General features: G+C 27.1%; 4 protein-coding genes across 7 annotated transcripts; 2 read left to right on the top strand and 2 right to left on the bottom strand.

Moving 5' to 3' along the window:
- Nucleotides 1-45: 45 nt before the first annotated feature.
- On the top strand, nucleotides 46-8,444 carry LOC126905885 (homeobox protein orthopedia B-like). 3 transcript variants are annotated; one of them, XR_007704131.1, is made up of 5 exons: nucleotides 46-1,013; nucleotides 1,095-1,185; nucleotides 1,279-1,478; nucleotides 1,945-3,122; nucleotides 8,189-8,444. XR_007704131.1 is itself a non-coding variant. In XM_050686003.1 (4 exons), the coding sequence occupies exons 1-4, from the start codon at nucleotides 599-601 to the stop codon at nucleotides 2,553-2,555; spliced, it is 1,317 nt and encodes a 438-aa protein (XP_050541960.1). In that variant the 5' UTR covers nucleotides 46-598; the 3' UTR covers nucleotides 2,556-3,528. The 3 variants fall into 3 exon arrangements, 1 of the variants encoding a protein (XP_050541960.1); XR_007704132.1 differs by lacking the exon at nucleotides 8,189-8,444 and adding an exon at nucleotides 5,108-5,126; XM_050686003.1 differs by lacking the exon at nucleotides 8,189-8,444 and having other exon boundaries at nucleotides 1,945-3,528.
- LOC126905886 (zinc finger protein 830) lies at nucleotides 7,526-10,968 on the bottom strand. Of its 2 annotated transcripts, none has more exons than XM_050686005.1 (6): nucleotides 10,872-10,968; nucleotides 10,577-10,746; nucleotides 10,112-10,332; nucleotides 9,857-10,056; nucleotides 9,279-9,448; nucleotides 7,526-7,913 (listed from the first exon to the last, which is right to left on the bottom strand). In XM_050686005.1, the coding sequence occupies exons 2-6, from the start codon at nucleotides 10,687-10,689 to the stop codon at nucleotides 7,766-7,768; spliced, it is 852 nt and encodes a 283-aa protein (XP_050541962.1). In that variant the 5' UTR covers nucleotides 10,690-10,746; nucleotides 10,872-10,968; the 3' UTR covers nucleotides 7,526-7,765. The 2 variants fall into 2 exon arrangements, with proteins under 2 accessions (XP_050541962.1, XP_050541961.1); XM_050686004.1 differs by having other exon boundaries at nucleotides 10,803-10,950.
- A 74-nt stretch (nucleotides 10,969-11,042) lies between these two features.
- LOC126905889 (signal recognition particle 19 kDa protein) lies at nucleotides 11,043-15,643 on the top strand. Its single transcript, XM_050686008.1, has 3 exons — nucleotides 11,043-11,208; nucleotides 11,268-11,524; nucleotides 15,381-15,643. Exons 1-3 carry the CDS (start codon nucleotides 11,072-11,074, stop codon nucleotides 15,512-15,514), a joined length of 528 nt encoding a protein of 175 aa, XP_050541965.1. The 5' UTR covers nucleotides 11,043-11,071; the 3' UTR covers nucleotides 15,515-15,643.
- LOC126905884 (cytochrome b-c1 complex subunit 2, mitochondrial-like) lies at nucleotides 15,635-17,271 on the bottom strand. The gene has a single exon (XM_050686002.1). It carries the CDS (start codon nucleotides 17,135-17,137, stop codon nucleotides 15,806-15,808), a length of 1,332 nt encoding a protein of 443 aa, XP_050541959.1. The 5' UTR covers nucleotides 17,138-17,271; the 3' UTR covers nucleotides 15,635-15,805.
- Between the last annotated feature and the right edge of the window lie 94 nt (nucleotides 17,272-17,365).

Here is a 17,365-nt window from a genome sequence, read left to right as displayed (position 1 = left end):
ACCAACGACGTGGGTAACGTTGTACACAGGGACACGAGACGAGATGCACCGGGACGTCAACCATTGGTCGGTAGCGCACCACTCCCACGAGACCCTATTGGTTACGTCCCACGTAAACACAATACACGGTAACTCGCACAGAACTAGAAAATTTCGAATGCAAAAACTTAGGTGGTTCGCTTTTGGTATATTATTTTTACTTGGAACTCCACGCGATCCGTACGCACTTCATTGCACCAGGGACACTCGGTTCTTATCGTTCGTACCGTACCAGAAAGGTTCATCGTCGTACAGTGTTGATCGGGCCGAAGGAGCGACGCGAATGCTTTAAGTTGTACGGTCAATTTAACCCGGGTGTCCGCTTTTTAAATTGCCCTTAAACGAAGTTTATTTAATATATATATTTGGTGCTCGTCCCAATTCAGCCCATCAATTGTAGACAATCAACAGAAATTAACGGTCGCTCAACCCCCTCCGTCGCTATTGCCGCCGACGCCACAGTTGTTGTTCAATTAAAAATTTTAAACTAAATTTAATAGCGAACTTAATCGATATCGGATTTCCGTGATTTGTTCTTCAGCCTACTACCCTCTTTGCTATGGACGAGGGTGCCTTTGACGAATCCATGATGTTCAATGAATATCATCAACATCACCAAAAATCCAGCTCACCACCAAGTCACCAACATGTCCAACCGCTGTTGAATTTCCAACAATCTGGTGATCTAATGGGATACACGACATCCGAACATATAACACAAGAAATGCACGGCCACCATCAGCACCATCAATTACAGGACATGGACTTGCACCGTCATCACCATTTGCAAGATCATCACGTCCACCAAGATAGACAGTTGCAAATGGGTGATCCACAAGATCTTTTTCAACTACCCGTAGCCACGTCTACGGTACCAGTTCAATCAACAGACGGAACTAATAGTAATGGACAGAAACATATTAAATTGGAAATGGATTCTAACTCTTTGCCTAACGTAGGCCAACAAACTTCAGGTAAGAATTATACGTTTTTAATTTAAGGAAAACCGTTTCATAGACCAAAGAGCATTTTTTATTAGATTTTATTTTAAATAGGTCTACAAACAGAACAACCGACGGCTCCAAAAAAGTCTAGTTCGAAATCGAAGAACACGGATAATAATGGTACTAAAAAGAAAAAAACTAGGTAAGATTTATACATAAAGAAGAGCTGATAAAATTAAATCGAATCATTAGTAACTGAGAATCAAAACAGTTAACGTTTGCTATTTTTAATTAGAACTACGTTTACATCTCATCAATTGGAAGAATTAGAGAGAGCTTTTGAGAGAGCTCCATATCCTGATGTATTCGCCAGAGAGGAGTTGGCTTTGAACCTGAAACTCAGCGAATCTCGCGTACAAGTTTGGTTTCAAAATCGACGAGCCAAGTGGCGAAAGAGAGAACCGCCCAGGAAAACTGTCTATTTGACAAATTCTGGTAAGAACAACAAACAGTTTTTAATTGTGGCATACATAATTTAAATTAACTATAAGGAAAGTTTAACTAATTATCAGTTAAAACCTACAACAAAATTGGTAAAAATGCGTTATCAGTCTACAGCTGTTTTGTACAAAACGACATTGCCCGTTAAAATTTTTGTTGATTTAAAAATAACCAACTTAGAAGCCCTAAAAATTAACTTTACAAGTTTCCACTCAATACTATGGTAATCACAGGGTGATTACGTTTAAAAAGTGTCTCTAAATTATTTACAATGAACTTATTAGCTGTTGGTTTTATCATATATTTTTTTCTATTTACACTCGTACAAATTATTGAAAGCTACAGCGACCTTTTTCTAACAAGGGATATCTTATCGAGTGATTAGTAGTCTCTCACTAGTTTTTTTATAATTTAGACTAACAATAAACTGTAAAATAATCTATTGTTGTTTTTTCTTTAGTTTTCCCTTCCGGATCGCCAGGTTCTTCGGTAAGCTCAACTTCTTTTACCACTCTAACAACTTTTGGCGGTAACGTATCTCCTTCGATGGGCACATGTTCACCAGTTACTTTAACCGGATCTGAACCATGGGGATATGGTTCCGGTTATGGTGACTTGACTCATTTAAATTTGCTTAACAACAATACTGTACCATTTGCACAAAACACTTTTCATAATGCCAACGGATTTGGTAGTGGATCGTACGTCCAACAGCCGCAAGATAGCCCGGGTTTGTTTTCGGCCGGTATGCAATGCTTAGCTCGGTCCGACTTGATGGGTTCGCTACAAGATCAATCACCGCCTGATCGTGATTACCATGGACACCACCAACTCAACAAACACGTGGTCGAGTCATACGTAATGAGTCAAGACATGGTGGGTCTTCTTCAGCAGGACGCCAACGAATGCGCCGATATTGTAGGTGCTATGGGATATGACGTTGAACAGCAACAACAACAGCAGCAGCAGCAGTCCAGGGTACAAGACGACCAAGAGTGTCGTGGGGAAGAAGAATCCGGCGTTGTCAAAGTAGAGCCCCCGTTTACACCTTTGCCGCCGTTTATCAACTGACACAGGCGGTTTCAGTTTGACACGTACGAGTATCAAACTGAATTCGACTGAAAAAACTCGTGTGTCCAGACGTCTTGTTTATTTGTAAAATTATGAACATAAGTATTGAACTATTGTTTTATTCATATTAGCCATAGTATTGGCTATCAAATATTTCAATTGGCAAAAAGGGTCATTAAAAGTCTGTATTTTAAGTAAAGTTATGATCATCTATAATTTAGAATTAAATAAATAGTTCATTAAGATACAAGTTAAAGTGGTTTTTGGTATATTTTATATTATTATTTGTACTATTTGTTGTAAATACATAGTTAATTTTTTTTTTTTTACTTAGACATTTTTTTTGTACTAATATTTGAAGTGCTTGAATACATTAAGTACTATTATAAATTATAATTCTAAAATAAAGTATCTTTTTAATGTTAATAATAATCTATAATATTTATAAAAAATGATAGAATTTCATGAACTTTATCAAAATGAAAAATAATATTTTTTTACATTTTTCATATACCAAATACTTCTGGTTTGTGTAGCAGATAAATAAGTCAAATGCTGACATTGAAAGTACGTTTTTATACATAATTTAATTAATAATTTTATTACTAATGAATAAAATATCATAGAAATAATTGTATTTTTAATGTGCAAATGTTATTTTATTTACAATAATTTGTTATATAAGTTATACTATTTACTAAATCAACAAAATTACAAAGCTCTTCCATATTTAGTATTAAATTTTTGTAATGTGTAATTTTTTTTAAGAATTATAAAACAAATAGGTTTTCTTGTGATGTAATTTATACACTTAGTTTGCGAAATCATTCAAATCGTGCCTTATTATAATATTACAGAGAAGACGAGTCGTTATTGAAACAATTTCTAACGCCAAGTCATTGTAATATTTTTATTTGTATATACGTTATTATTTTATAATTTATAAACATTTTAAAAACAAATTTAATAAATTTTTTATTTTTATGAATATATTTGATTTATTTGCTTTTAAACTTTCATTCTAGTCATAAGTGACTATAAATTTATAGCTAAAAATACATAGTATTATTATAGCTCGACGATTAACATTTATTACTGTTATTATTTTTAAAATCAGTTTGTATTGAGTTGTAATGATATTTGTTAACTGTCCATTATTAACTAATAACTGTATGCTTTTTCTAAAAGAGTACGCTCACGACGCTTCAATCCAATTAAAATTGTGATGGATTTCGGAAATATGATACGCAGTGGCGTATTAAAAGGGGGGTACAGGGGCACGATTTTTTTTGTAACTATTCTATAATATTAATACAATGTTAATTAGAATATTAATCATTAATGTATATACTAGGGACGTATTTAAGGGGGATATGGGCGATTGCCTCCCTTTTAGGCAACTTCAAAGAAATATGGATATAATAACCTCTCTTTTGATAATCACATTGATATTTAGCAAAAAAAATTCTTTAACGTGTTTACCAAAGTAAAAAACATTAAATACCTTAGAACAATTTCCGAATACGTCCAAGGGAAATACCTCAATAACAAATACCAACCTTATACCCAATACATTTTACTATATTATCTTTTCGAATGTTTCTGATTTTAATAATTAAATTTTTTATATATTTTTGTTACGCTGATTCTGATGTAATATTTCTCCTGCAAAACACTTATTGTGTCCGGCGTAGTCAGGTACTTCTATCGGAATCAGTGGTTTACTTATGAGGATGGCCCATAGAAAGGCTTACGCACCGAAGGCGTATAAGGCTCGCAGGACCCTAAGGTCTAGGGTGGAGCTAAACAAAGTTTAGTAATAATATAAAATTAACAAGTTGGAATATGGAATATTGTATTAATAAATTATTTATAATTTAATAAATGGCTGAATATTTTTAAAAGAACAAATCAATATTAAATATTATTTTTATTGAGTAACTACAACTTATAGGCGATAAATTGAAGAAGCTAGATGTTCTAAGGTTATCTATTCCACCCGATGAACGTTAGACAGTTACACTGAGATAAATTATTTATTAGTTTAAAATTAGGAAAAACATTTTTGCACATTTTAATTCAGAAAATTCAGAATACATTTATATAATTCAGTCCTTTTCTTGAGTATTATACATTGATTCATCTAATTATAATTTTACTTATAAGAGTTACCGCATGTCACATATTTATTCCTGACAAAATAATTTTGGTAATATAATTAATTAAAACGATTAAAATAAAGATTTTTTTTTATTATTCAATTTACCTAATAATGATGGTATTAAATAACAAAGCATATGTGTAAATAAATAAATATATATACTAATAACACTCTTAAATACGTGTTTGTAAAAATAAATAAAACATTTTTTTTGTTGTACAATACTTATGTACGTTTTATACATAATAAATATTAGTAACAAGAAAAATTAAAAGAATTTCTTGGATTAAAATTAAAACAATGTCCAATAATAATATTGTTGAAATAAATAATTAAAAAATTAATTATCATTGCAATAATGTGCTTGCACATGAGAATAATTATTTTTTAGATACTGTGGGTTGTTATGAGAAACTGGAGAAGAAGAAAATTGATTATTTGAACCGATTTTAGCTTTTTAGGATTTGGATAAATCTGCTAGGAGCGTAGGAGATACGCTTTGTAAATAAGATTGGTTTGAAATAAAGTAAATTGAAATATGTTGTTCAGAATAAGGACTTTGACTATAATCAAGTGAAACATAAGAAGATTCTGATATTAAAGATAAAAACTTCATATAAGAAGTTGGTTTTCTATTATAAGAACTAGAAGGAGAAATGCACGACTTAGGATTATTTAAGACTGATGACTAAAAAGAGCAAATTATTGATCGGAACAATAGAATATTGAACTTGAGAATTTATAGGATAAGGATTTGAAAATTTCTGAACAGAGTTGAAAAATCAAATAAATTTATTACTTATGCTGAGGTATACTTTGACTACATAGGCGGTTATCAGGAACGGATTGGCCCACTGTACTACAGCACAGCACGAAAATCGGACGACTAGCAAAGTGCTGAGAAGGTGCTGCGGCTGCGTTTTAACAATTTAATTATTCATTTTTAATTATTTTTGATCTGATTAATGATTGTTTAAAAAAATGTCATTTTCAAGGCTAATAAACTTAGCTATGCATCCCGAGTACTTCCAAGTCCGATCCTGGCGGTTATAATTTAATAAAATATAATACCTGTAAATAAAACATTTGAAACATGTCAACTTTTATTACACAGTGCTGGCTGTATAATTTTCAAGAAATATGCATCAATCCTTCAAACAAACGTTTCACTAAAAAATCTTCCTTTTTAAATTTCAATTGAAATTAAAATTCTTAATTTCATTGATTTTAATTTTATGTACGATGTACCTCAGCCTACCCTACACTTCAAAGTCTTATGTAGTTATATATGAGCCCTCCGTGTCGGTACTATTTTCAAAGTAAATATATAGAGGGTAATTAGAAACTTAATTAGATTCCAAAGTCTCCTCATTTAAGACAGCAATTATAAATGCTTTGGTATATAACATACTAAATATTTTTTTAATTTTCAAAAAATACTTAGAAGTACAAGGATACTTTAAAAAATAATATTTGACGCTCCATGAAAACTCTGTCAAAAACAAACAGCGTGAAATTAAAAACCAGTTGTTCTATTTTTCAGACGCTAAAAATCAAACATGAGCGTTTGATAGCGTCGGCTGTCACCGGAACTTTATTGCAGTGTGAAAACGCCTATAGAAATACATCAATTTAAACCAGCGTCAAAAATGCCTAGTGTGACAATGCCAATATCTCTTTATATTTAATGAAAATTTAAGAATATATAATTCCTAATTGATAGTTATAGAGCACTATCATTCTTTGTCATATTTTGAAGAGTTTCCAACAAAATTAATTTAGACATAAAATCTACGATTTTATTATACGTATACTTGATTTTTGTGAAATTTGTGATTTCTATGTGAAAATATTCATATAGATATATGAAATATTACATTTTTGTTCATATGATTCATAAAAAAACATATTTGATGATGTTAATCAAACAAAATAATTTAATTAATAAAATAATTGTATAGGAGACGTAAAAATAACTAAGCAAAATAAATTAGTTAATACAATTAGAAAATTAGAAAATTAAATAGAAACCCAAAATATGGTAATCAAATCAATTTCGAAAAACTAAAATAATATTATATGTTTTATAATATTAAATTAGGGTAATCGAACATACTTTTGTATGGATTTGTTCTCTTATATATATATATATATATATATATATGTATACTTTTCATCAAAGCATATTTCTATTGCAATAGTAAGCAAACGACATTTTTTTTATAAAAAAAATAATAGTATAAAGTCAAACAATATTTAAAATCTTTATTTTGTCAATTTAATACTGTATATTTTATTTTTAACAACAATTTACTTATAAATATAAAGCAGTTACTTTAAATCCTCTTGTTAAAAAAATTAGGTTTGTAGGGTTTAACACTTCCTAATTTTGTTTTGTCGTATTAATTAAATTTTATGTTCTTTTTGGGTAGGAAGACTTAGACCCCAAGCCCTCTCTTAAAAATAAGCGCATAATATTTATGATGAAAAAGAAGTCCTTATTTTTTTATTTCAAACATTTAGTTATAGTACGATGAATGATATTTAATAACAGTAAAATCTTTCTTCTATATTTTAATTTAACGCACATCTTTATAAATTACTGTTTATGATAGAGTTAACAACAGTATAGTTCATTTGGGAATGCATTTATCAAATCACTATTCGATTCCCTTCTTTTATAACTATACAATGTTTGATTTGTATATGTGATCAATGTGCATGAAACTTATTAAAGATACGGATTATCAAAGATATTAAAAGTTAATTAAGATTCAATAAAAAAATGAAAATATTATTCTGCTTAATATGGACAAATAAAACAAAATTTTAATTTCTTGACAATTATAGTCATAAAATATTTAATTATCAAAGATTACAAACACTTTGTAATCAACAAATTGGTACATATTAATCGTGTGTATTTTGGTATAAAAGTCTATGTTCTAAAACTAATTTTAAATGAAATTTATATAATTTTTTATTTCTTATAATATACATTAGGTAATAATCTTCATTAATTCACATTAAGACATATTCATTTAAATACTTAGCTTTTAGACCTCCAATCAATAAATTCATCAAAATCACTATCGTCAGATTCATTATCATCAATAGTTTCATTTTTTATTTCAATTTTCATCCTTTCATTAATTACTTGAGCCATTTGATCCCGTTTTTTTTCCAATTCAATAACTCTGAAATAATTTTAAAAGAAAAATAAATTATGAATTACAATGATATCTTTAACCACCTAAAGTATTCATATTTTATTAAAAATATGCTATCCAAAAACTACTTATAGGATATCAATTTTCAATAGATCTTATTAACAAAAAAACAAAACACATTTTTATCAGGGATGGCTCAAAATATTTTACAAAAATACATTGAATAAAAAAATAGATACATAGATCCTACGTTTTACATTTTTTTGATATCCTTTTTTAGTTAACAATATTATATTTTTTAGATGAAAACAGTTAAAAATTTTAAAACACTGTCTCTGAAAAATGGCAATTCCTGCCAATCACTCAACTTTCCTGTGCAAGTTGTGTAAATTATATGTATTTTAATAGAAAGATAAGTTTCAATTTTGTTTAATTATAGAATTGGCAATGCTGTTTTAACTAGAGTTAATTACATAAAAGATTTGGGTAAAATTTTTTAAGATAACTTATATTTTTCTCAGCACACTAATACATCAGCTTGTAGTACATTTAAGATTTATTCTACTTTATTAAGAGATTTACACTTATTTATGATTATATAAATGAATAAATAAATAATATAGATATTAACTATATAATTTTACTATATTTTATGTGTAGTTATTATCTCATTATTTTTATGTTTTATTACTTTATCTGCATGATTGTTACTTAACATTAAATAAATTTGAAAACATTTTGGAGAAAAAGAATTCAAAACCTATACTGTCGTGCTAAGCGAAAAAAGGATAACTCCAGTCAATATGATTTTTCAGAAACGCAAAAAAACAATTTAACAGTAAATCAAGATACCTTTTTTTCCCAATGTATGAACATAAGTCAAAAGACGATAACTCCATTATTTTTTATGTGATATACCAAGTTTTTGTTTAGTATTTGGATTTACCGTGTTTTAGCTTACAAAACATCAAATATATTGAACTTACCGTATATTTTCTTATTTTATATTTCAATTTTAGATGGGTTTTAATAGGAAATATGCTATTTTTACATCAAAAATCGGCCTAAAACCACTAAATTTACCTATAGAAACAAAAAAAATTTTTTTTTTAATTTTGGAGTTATCCTGTTTTTGCTTAGCACGGCAGTATAAACCTGTTAATATTTTGCAACATATAGTTTAAAATTTTTACTATACTCTTACAGAAATATTTTAAAGATACCCCAAATTCATTTATTCACCAAAGTTTTTTATTTTTTCAACAGTTATGATGTTTTTGTTAAAATTATGTGAATTTTTATCATTAGTATATCAATTTATGGATGCTTTTTATTTAAACTTATACATTTTTTGTTGAAACCCTAAAAATATTCATTTATTTTTATATTTACTTGGACCAATGTTTAATCTGTTCATCAATTTCTTCAACCTGTCTGCCATAAGTTGCTTCATCTTCATTATCAGCCATTATTTGTTCAGATAAAAAGTTTTCTTCTTTTATTTCTTTTTGGAATTTAAGAAATTCTTCATCAATAGAATTTACATAAGCTTCTTTTCGAGCCTTTAATACATACAAAACATTAAGATTTAATTACATTGTAGTGGACTATATTAGCATAAGCATAAAGAGAGGGGTTCATAGGGAACTTAGCACCCCTAAACAGATTATACTACACTTTTAAAATATTTTAATGAAATATAAAATAATTTCTGCAAGAATTATATTTAATATTTTGAATGTGTAATATCATCGTTATAGTATATGTATTTGATTTCTACAATTATAGTTAAAATACCACTGAGGTAAAAAAAATATACATATTTTATTCTTTTTACATAATTGTATATTTACAAATAGATTAATAGAAAATTGAGTACATTATATTGGACAGAGCAAAACTTATATTCCTTAAAATATTAGGCTAATTGTAATACTATTTTAACTAGAAAGGATGTATAAATTACTTACTTTAGCATCTATCATTGGATCATCAAAAAATCCTTTTGGAAGTTCTCCTTTGTCTATATTTAACTCATCATTATTTTCAGTATCTTCATCCATTTTATCTTCATTTTTTTCTATTGTTTTAGTTAGTTGGGATGATGAACTTTCAAAAAAATCACTAGGAATACTTGGAACTGATGAGGGAGAAGCATTTTTCAAAATACCTTAATAAAAATTTTATCAATAACAAAAATATGTTCAATTAAAAGATTTGTCTACCTTTTATTTTTTTAGGAGGATTAGATATTTCTTGTATGGGTTGTGTTCGTTTTAAACTTTCTGTTGTCACAGCTAGTCTATGTGACATTTTTGATGATTCTGGCTTCCGTTTCACAATATTTTCTTTATGATATTTCGATTTTATATGATCACTCCAAGAAGATTCATCTTCAATATTTAATTTGCATACGACACAAGATAATTGTCCATCACTATTATATGTATACTTTTCAGTTAAGAACTTATACAAAATACTGTAATATTTTTAATATTTATGAACAAAGTAAATTTAAAAAATTGTAAAATGAAGTAGATATATAATTAAAAATAATTACTTTTTAAATTAATATAATATAAATTAATTTATACTATTAATATAATTAGTATAATAATAATGCTATGAAAAATTCTACTAAGCATGTAAATATTTTAATACTTAAAAACAATTCAAAATAAAAAGGATATTTTGCTAATGGTGAATCAATTTTTTTTTTCACTCGTTGGGATTGCAACTTTTGTTTCAACATAAGGAGTCTCAACTCATTTTGAGTAACTTGTTTTTTTTTCGCTGCACTCATTTTAAAAATGTAACAAACAATGTTTTTATGAATTATTGCTAGTTAATTATTCTAAAACTAAAAAAAAACATTAATAAATTAAAAAAAAAAATTATAGTATGTGTTTACATTACATTTTGAATTCGCCTATAATTATTTTTATTACTTAAAATATTAGACTTAGATATGTTATATTTTTATACCATTTGGTCATAAAAGTGTTGGTTTATAATTACTCTTCACGAATAACTTTGAAAAAATAAATGCAATTTTTGTAGTGTTGTTAATTCAAAATAATAGATGATAACATTATCACGAACAAAATATCAAAATTATACCATACACATTGACCATAGCTGGGAATTTTCAACTCTATCATTAGTAGAAGATTGAGACAAAATCTATGATACCAGTAATAGATATTGCCATATCATCGAAAATATATGTTATTCATTTAGGAAAATTTCATTTATTGTGTAATTTTATTTTCAGAAAAATGGCAAGTATTTATTCTGACAGAAAACCAAGTGATCGGTCTAGGTAAAATATAAATACCATAATTATTATTTGCTTACTTACATAATTTGTATGTATTTTAGATGGATTTGTATTTACCCAGCTTATATAAATAACAAAAAAACTATAGCAGAAGGACGTATTGTACCAAAAAAGTATGCTGTAGAGAATCCAACATACCAAGAAATATTTGAAGTTGTTAAGGCAATGGGTTTTAATGCTGAAGTTGAAAACAAAAAGTATTCGCGAGAATGTAGTAATGAATGGGCTTTTAGGGGAAGAATACGAATACAGCTAAAAAATGATGATGGAACTCCTGTTAATGAAACTTATCCTACACGTAAGTTTAAGTTCCTTTTTATAAATCTTAAAAACGTGTATAATGAAACTCTTAATATGTAACCCTCTGTAATACGTCGATTTTTTATGATAAATATAATACATGTATCATATACAGGGTGATTGACTAACTATGCCTCACGAATTTTCTTTAAAAATATTAGTATTATCGTATATGTAATTATTTTATTTGTTATAAATCTTTGTTGAGCTACTTGACAAGAAAAATGAAGATTCAATCTTCATCCCTCAACCCTTAAATCAATATCAACTTTAGTTTTTCAAATAGCAACCCAGTTTTTTTTTTTATTAATCTTGTTAATAATAAAAAAAAAATGTTCTCAAAAAAAAAAAAAATCAATTTTAATAAATTCTAAGCGAGATATTACTATTTAAAGTTTAGGGGATTTAACAAATAAAACAGTAGTCGGGTAAATATAGTATTGTTATTATTTAGTGTACCGATAAGAAGTGGTAGCGCTTATCGATTTACGATCCATAACGTTCTCGTCTGTAATGATTTTTTCTTAATAAACCCTAAACTTTAGAGAGCCGTGGAGCGCTTAATATTTAATAAAATAAAATATTTTTTTTACAAAACATTTTTTTTTTATTAAACTAAATATAATGGTAAAAAAAAAAATAGTGTTGCCATTTGAAAATATGAAGTTGACACTATTTTTAAGCAAAAGGGATGGTGGTAAAAATTTTAATTTTCTCGTGAAACAGCTCATCAAAGATCCATAATGATTAAAAAAAAATTGTTTATAACTCTTATATTTTCAGAGATAATTTGTGAGGCATAGTTAGTCAATCACTCTGTATATGTATCTATAATACAAATATATCATTGAACTCCATAAAGATACGTTTAATAAAGTCCTATATAATACACTTTTCTTTTCTAGCTTTTTGAATCTTTTAACATTAAAATAGTTCTGTATAATATATCAAAAAAAATGACTAAATTATATACAGAATGATTTTTTTATTATTAAACGCTTAATTAATTAAAAAATAAAACTAATATTCTGAATTTTTTTTCCCCTCTAGAGTGCTTTTAAGAGTCACTCTAAAGGGAAAAATCTACTTTATTAGTGAATCTACTAGAATTAAAAAAAAAAGGAGAGAAAGACAAGAGTCTAAAATAACTTGCCCCTTGAACACCCCAGTATGACCCTTAAATGAGAAATCTATGTAGTAATTCAAACCTGGTTCACTCACTGTACTATGGAAATCTATCAATACTAATTATTAAATTTAAAATGTGAATATAGATATATTTTAGGCCAAAAATATTTTGGATTCTCAATTCTAATTAAATTATTACATTAGGAATCTTTTTACTATTAAACTAATGATTTATCATATATACAGCATGATTGACTTTTTATTTATCTAAAATATTTGTAATTTAAAAAAAAAAAAATGTTTGATTTTGTTTAGTAATATTTATTTTTTGATTTATATTTTATTAAACACATTTTATATCCATCCCACACCCCTTATAAAACTATTAACTTTATTTTTTGGAAATATACAAATTTTCCTAACTTTTCAAACTTAATTAGTTAATTATTTTTCTAATAAACTTTTTAACTTAATTAATTAAATTTTTTGTTGAAATAACTTAGCTTTTTTCAGTTAATTTGTGAAGATAACAGTTAAACTAAATTTAAATTTTATAAAGAAATGTATGTCTTTATACACTGCATATGTATGCAATTTTTAAAAAATCAAATTTTTCCCTATCCCAAATATTTAAATTATATAACAATAAATATAATTTTCTGAATTTTTGAAAAAAATGTATGTGATTTTTTTTAATAATTAGTTTTAAAGATAAAACAGTGCGTATAACACCAAAATGTGCTTAACCAAAAAAAGTAATTTTTGTTATCTTAAATATTTTCTTCCTATTCAGTTTTAAAAGTTGAAAATTGATTCTTAGTTTTCCCTTGCATCACTGACCAATAAAAAATGATTTTAAGAGATTTTAGCCAAAAAATTAATTTTAAATTAAATAAACTTTTATTAAACTAGTTAAGTTAAAAAAAATTTCAACTTATCTTTTAATTAAGGCAGTTAAATTTACAATTTTGTAACTTTTAACTGTTAATGTATTATCATTGTTAATACTTAACTTAACTGGAGTTTATTATTTCCATTAACTTGTCCATCTTTGGATTGAAGACAAGATGCAGATAATGTTATTTGTATCATTATGCATTATTCTACCACACTCCTTCTTTCACCCAGGTATAAAAATACAATAAACATAATTACAATTATAATTGAATCGGTGAGTGGAAGAACAGTACTAGTCCAAAAAGTGAAATTTGAGATAATCAAGTTTTTAAGTTAAAAAATTCTGTTTACAGTAACTTATAGACTTTAGAAGCCAGGAAATTTTGTAGCTGTTTTTACAAAGTTCCTAATAGCTTGTTATTACAATCATTGGTCATAAAAATTCTTTTTTTATTTTAAAACAATTTAAAAATATCATTGGACAAGTACTGTTTTTCTTCTCAATTATGTTTTTGTTTATAATTTCCCTGTTAACTTCTTTTAAATTAAAATAAAAATAATATAAAATAGTAAGAATAGTTAAAACATAATAGTAACACTTTATTGTTTAGCAACTTAAGCTTTCTTAACTTCATTTGGGCTTTTTCTTGCTTGCCCTTCGTGATACACGTAACAGTGACCTGTATTTTCTTTTAAATCATGAATTTCAAAGGTATTTACCCACAGTTAACGATAATAAAATACCTCTTGAACAGGTATATTAGGTAAAGGAAGGTTTTGCATAAAATCGAAACATATTGCTGCCACACTAGGATTTTCCTTACATAGATGACTCAACTAGTGTCAGAGTCAGTCATTTTTATTTCACAAAAACGTTTAAACAAAAAAACAAAACAAAATATGTACTCATAAAAAAATATTATTAATATTGCAAAAAATTAATAATGTAAGCACACATTCACACCACAACAATAACGATAACCATTGAGATAAATAAATGATAATAAAAACACTGTTTTTCCACTCATCAAAATAATAAATATACCTGTAGCAAGTGAAAAAAGGTTGATCTAGTAATATTTTTACACTCAATACTTAGATCTAAATTAGATGAGTTTATTCGTAAAAAAAACGAAATATCGAATTTTGGACTAGTACTGTTCTTCCACTCATCAAAATAATAAATATACCTGTGGCAAGTGAAAAAAGGTTGAACTAGTACTATTTTTACACTCAATACTTAGATCTAAATTAGATGAGTTTATTCGTAAAAAAAAAACGAAATATCGAATTTTGGACTAGTACTGTTCTTCCACTCACCGATTCAAATAATTTACAAAATATAAAAAAAAAAGTTGTATTGACAAATAATTTTCTTAATTGGGGCATTGAAATAAGTAAAATATGTATGTTGCCATTAAAAAAAAATAAAATTAATACTCTTTTAACGAATAAAAGATAGACCTAAAAAATGTTGTATAACATAGTAGGAAAATGATAGAAGTTTTTTTTTTTTAATTAAGTTTGAATTGATAGCTTATTAGAAAGAGTATCAAATAATGAAATCCATTCAATGAAAAATGTATTAATTTTTTTAATATTTAATTGTCTTATTTCATGAAAAATTTACAAAAATGTATAATTACCATTTTCCCCCTGTACTTTTCATATAATTCAAAAAATAAATATTACTTAATAAAAGCCAAAAAACAAAATTCTCAAAATGATAAATATTTGAGAAAAAATCTAATGAACAATTAGATAATTATATAAATATAAGTAAATATTAGTAAAATATATGTTGTATCATAATCAATAACTTATTTTAGGTGTTAGTTTAATGAAACATTGTGGCGTACAAATACCAAAACTTAAAAGTCGTGCCATGAAAGCTAGTGGACCTGAACAAAGTCAAACCAAAAATGAAGCTAGTGGAAATAAAAAGAAAAAGGGTAGAAAATAATGTTGGACAAATAAACCATCTTACTAAACAAGTTATTTTTAATTTTGTTTTATTTAGCATAATGATAAATTGATCTTCATTTTGCTATTTGTACATTTTATATTTAAATAAAAAATATGATATTATAAATTTTTCTTTTTTATTTCTTACAACGAATAAACTATTTCTTTGACATAATATTAGACATTAATTATGGGCTAGAATTAATTTAATTAAGCAAACAAAACAAAGTGTATTGAAATTTTAACTTCTAAAAATTAACACAATTATAGGTTTTATAATAATTCTAAATTACAAACTATCTAAGTATGGTGTGCTAACTATATTACCATAGCCACCCAATGATAATTTGCTATTGGCAACTTGACTAGCTGCCTTCTTGACATCTTCAATACTAACTGATTCAACTGCAGCTACAAGTTTCTCGATAGGATGCACTTTACCAGTTACAACTGCTTGATTAGTAATATTTTTTAATAATTCAGAGCTAGACTCTGAAGTTGACAACAATGAAAACAATAATTGTTTCTTAGCTCTAGAGACTTCAGCATCAGTTATTTTTGGTGACTTTAAACTTTGAACAGCAGCATTGAGAGCTTTACCAGAATCTTTACCATTGTATGCCAATAAAAATCCAAATAAACCAGAATCTGAATAATTATAATTTATAGCAGACACAGCAAAATTACCAGATACATTAGATTGTAAAATATTTTGTTCCAAATTTCCTTGACCTACACCCCATTTTACTGATGATCCTTTGCCCAACAAGTATTCAAGTACAGCAAATGCAGCACTTTGAGAGTTTCCATAACTTACACCTTCCCCTACAACTGCTAAGTATGAAGTACCTAGATCTTTTGCTTTTCTCACATCGCCACCATAGTATTTAGCTTTCACTGAGCAATCTTGTTCACTTTTAGGTAAATTCAAGTCTTCTGACACAAGTTGTAAGGTTTCTGCATCTACTCCAACACTTGAAATGATGGCTTTATCAGAAGTAAAATTTTTTTTTACATAAAATAGTAGGTGTTCAGACCCTAACTTTTTCAAATTATACTTGGGTAAGTATATAGTATTGCCAAGAGTGTTTCTGTAAGCAGCTTTATGCGCTAAATCTAAAGCTCGTAATTCTGGTGGTATTAGCAACAATTCATACTCAACACGTTCTTGATTGTCAGATAATTCCCATGGTTTAAATGTTTGCTGGGATACGGATTCAATAAAGTACTTAAGACCCGCAGTAAGATTTTCTTTATGGGCTTCAATGGTATAAGTAATTGTTTCTCTATCAGAGCTAACTGAATAATTAGCTCCCAAGTGACCCAAATTTCTTAGAATTGAAAATGTAGTTGATGCTGAGGTAGAAAGTCCAGCAGAACTACGAATTAAATTAGAAATACCTGTACTTTCAGGATCTTCGTAACGAGAACCAGCCAAAAAAGTTACAGATATCCGACCAATTTTGGTAGGAAAATCAGGAGCAGCTACAACTAACGTACTGTTAGGTAATTTCTTAGTTTGAATAACTGTACCTTTTATAGATTGAGCTAGTGTTTTTGTTGCATATCCGCGTTTAGTGATTTTACTAAGAACTGGAGTTTTTAAAGTTGATAAAGACATTATTTTTTTCTTAAATTGGGATATTTATGGAGAAAAGTTACACGAAATATTTAAAGTTTATTGAAAATTTGAAGTATTATATTGCTATCAAAATTATTTAGACGATTAGAAAAAATTAACCAATAACATAAAAAACTATCACGAATAAAACAGCTGTTTTACTAAAGTTATACAGTATGTAAATTAAATTCTTTATTTATGTAACTTTTTTTTCGAAAAATGTTTAGA

This window comes from Daktulosphaira vitifoliae, unplaced genomic scaffold, assembly GCF_025091365.1.
Source record: "Daktulosphaira vitifoliae isolate Bord-2020 unplaced genomic scaffold, ASM2509136v1 Scaffold_4, whole genome shotgun sequence".
NCBI lineage: Eukaryota > Metazoa > Arthropoda > Insecta > Hemiptera > Phylloxeridae > Daktulosphaira > Daktulosphaira vitifoliae.
Note: the sequence above shows the minus strand (reverse complement) of the source record. Positions and strands in the feature narration are given on the sequence as shown.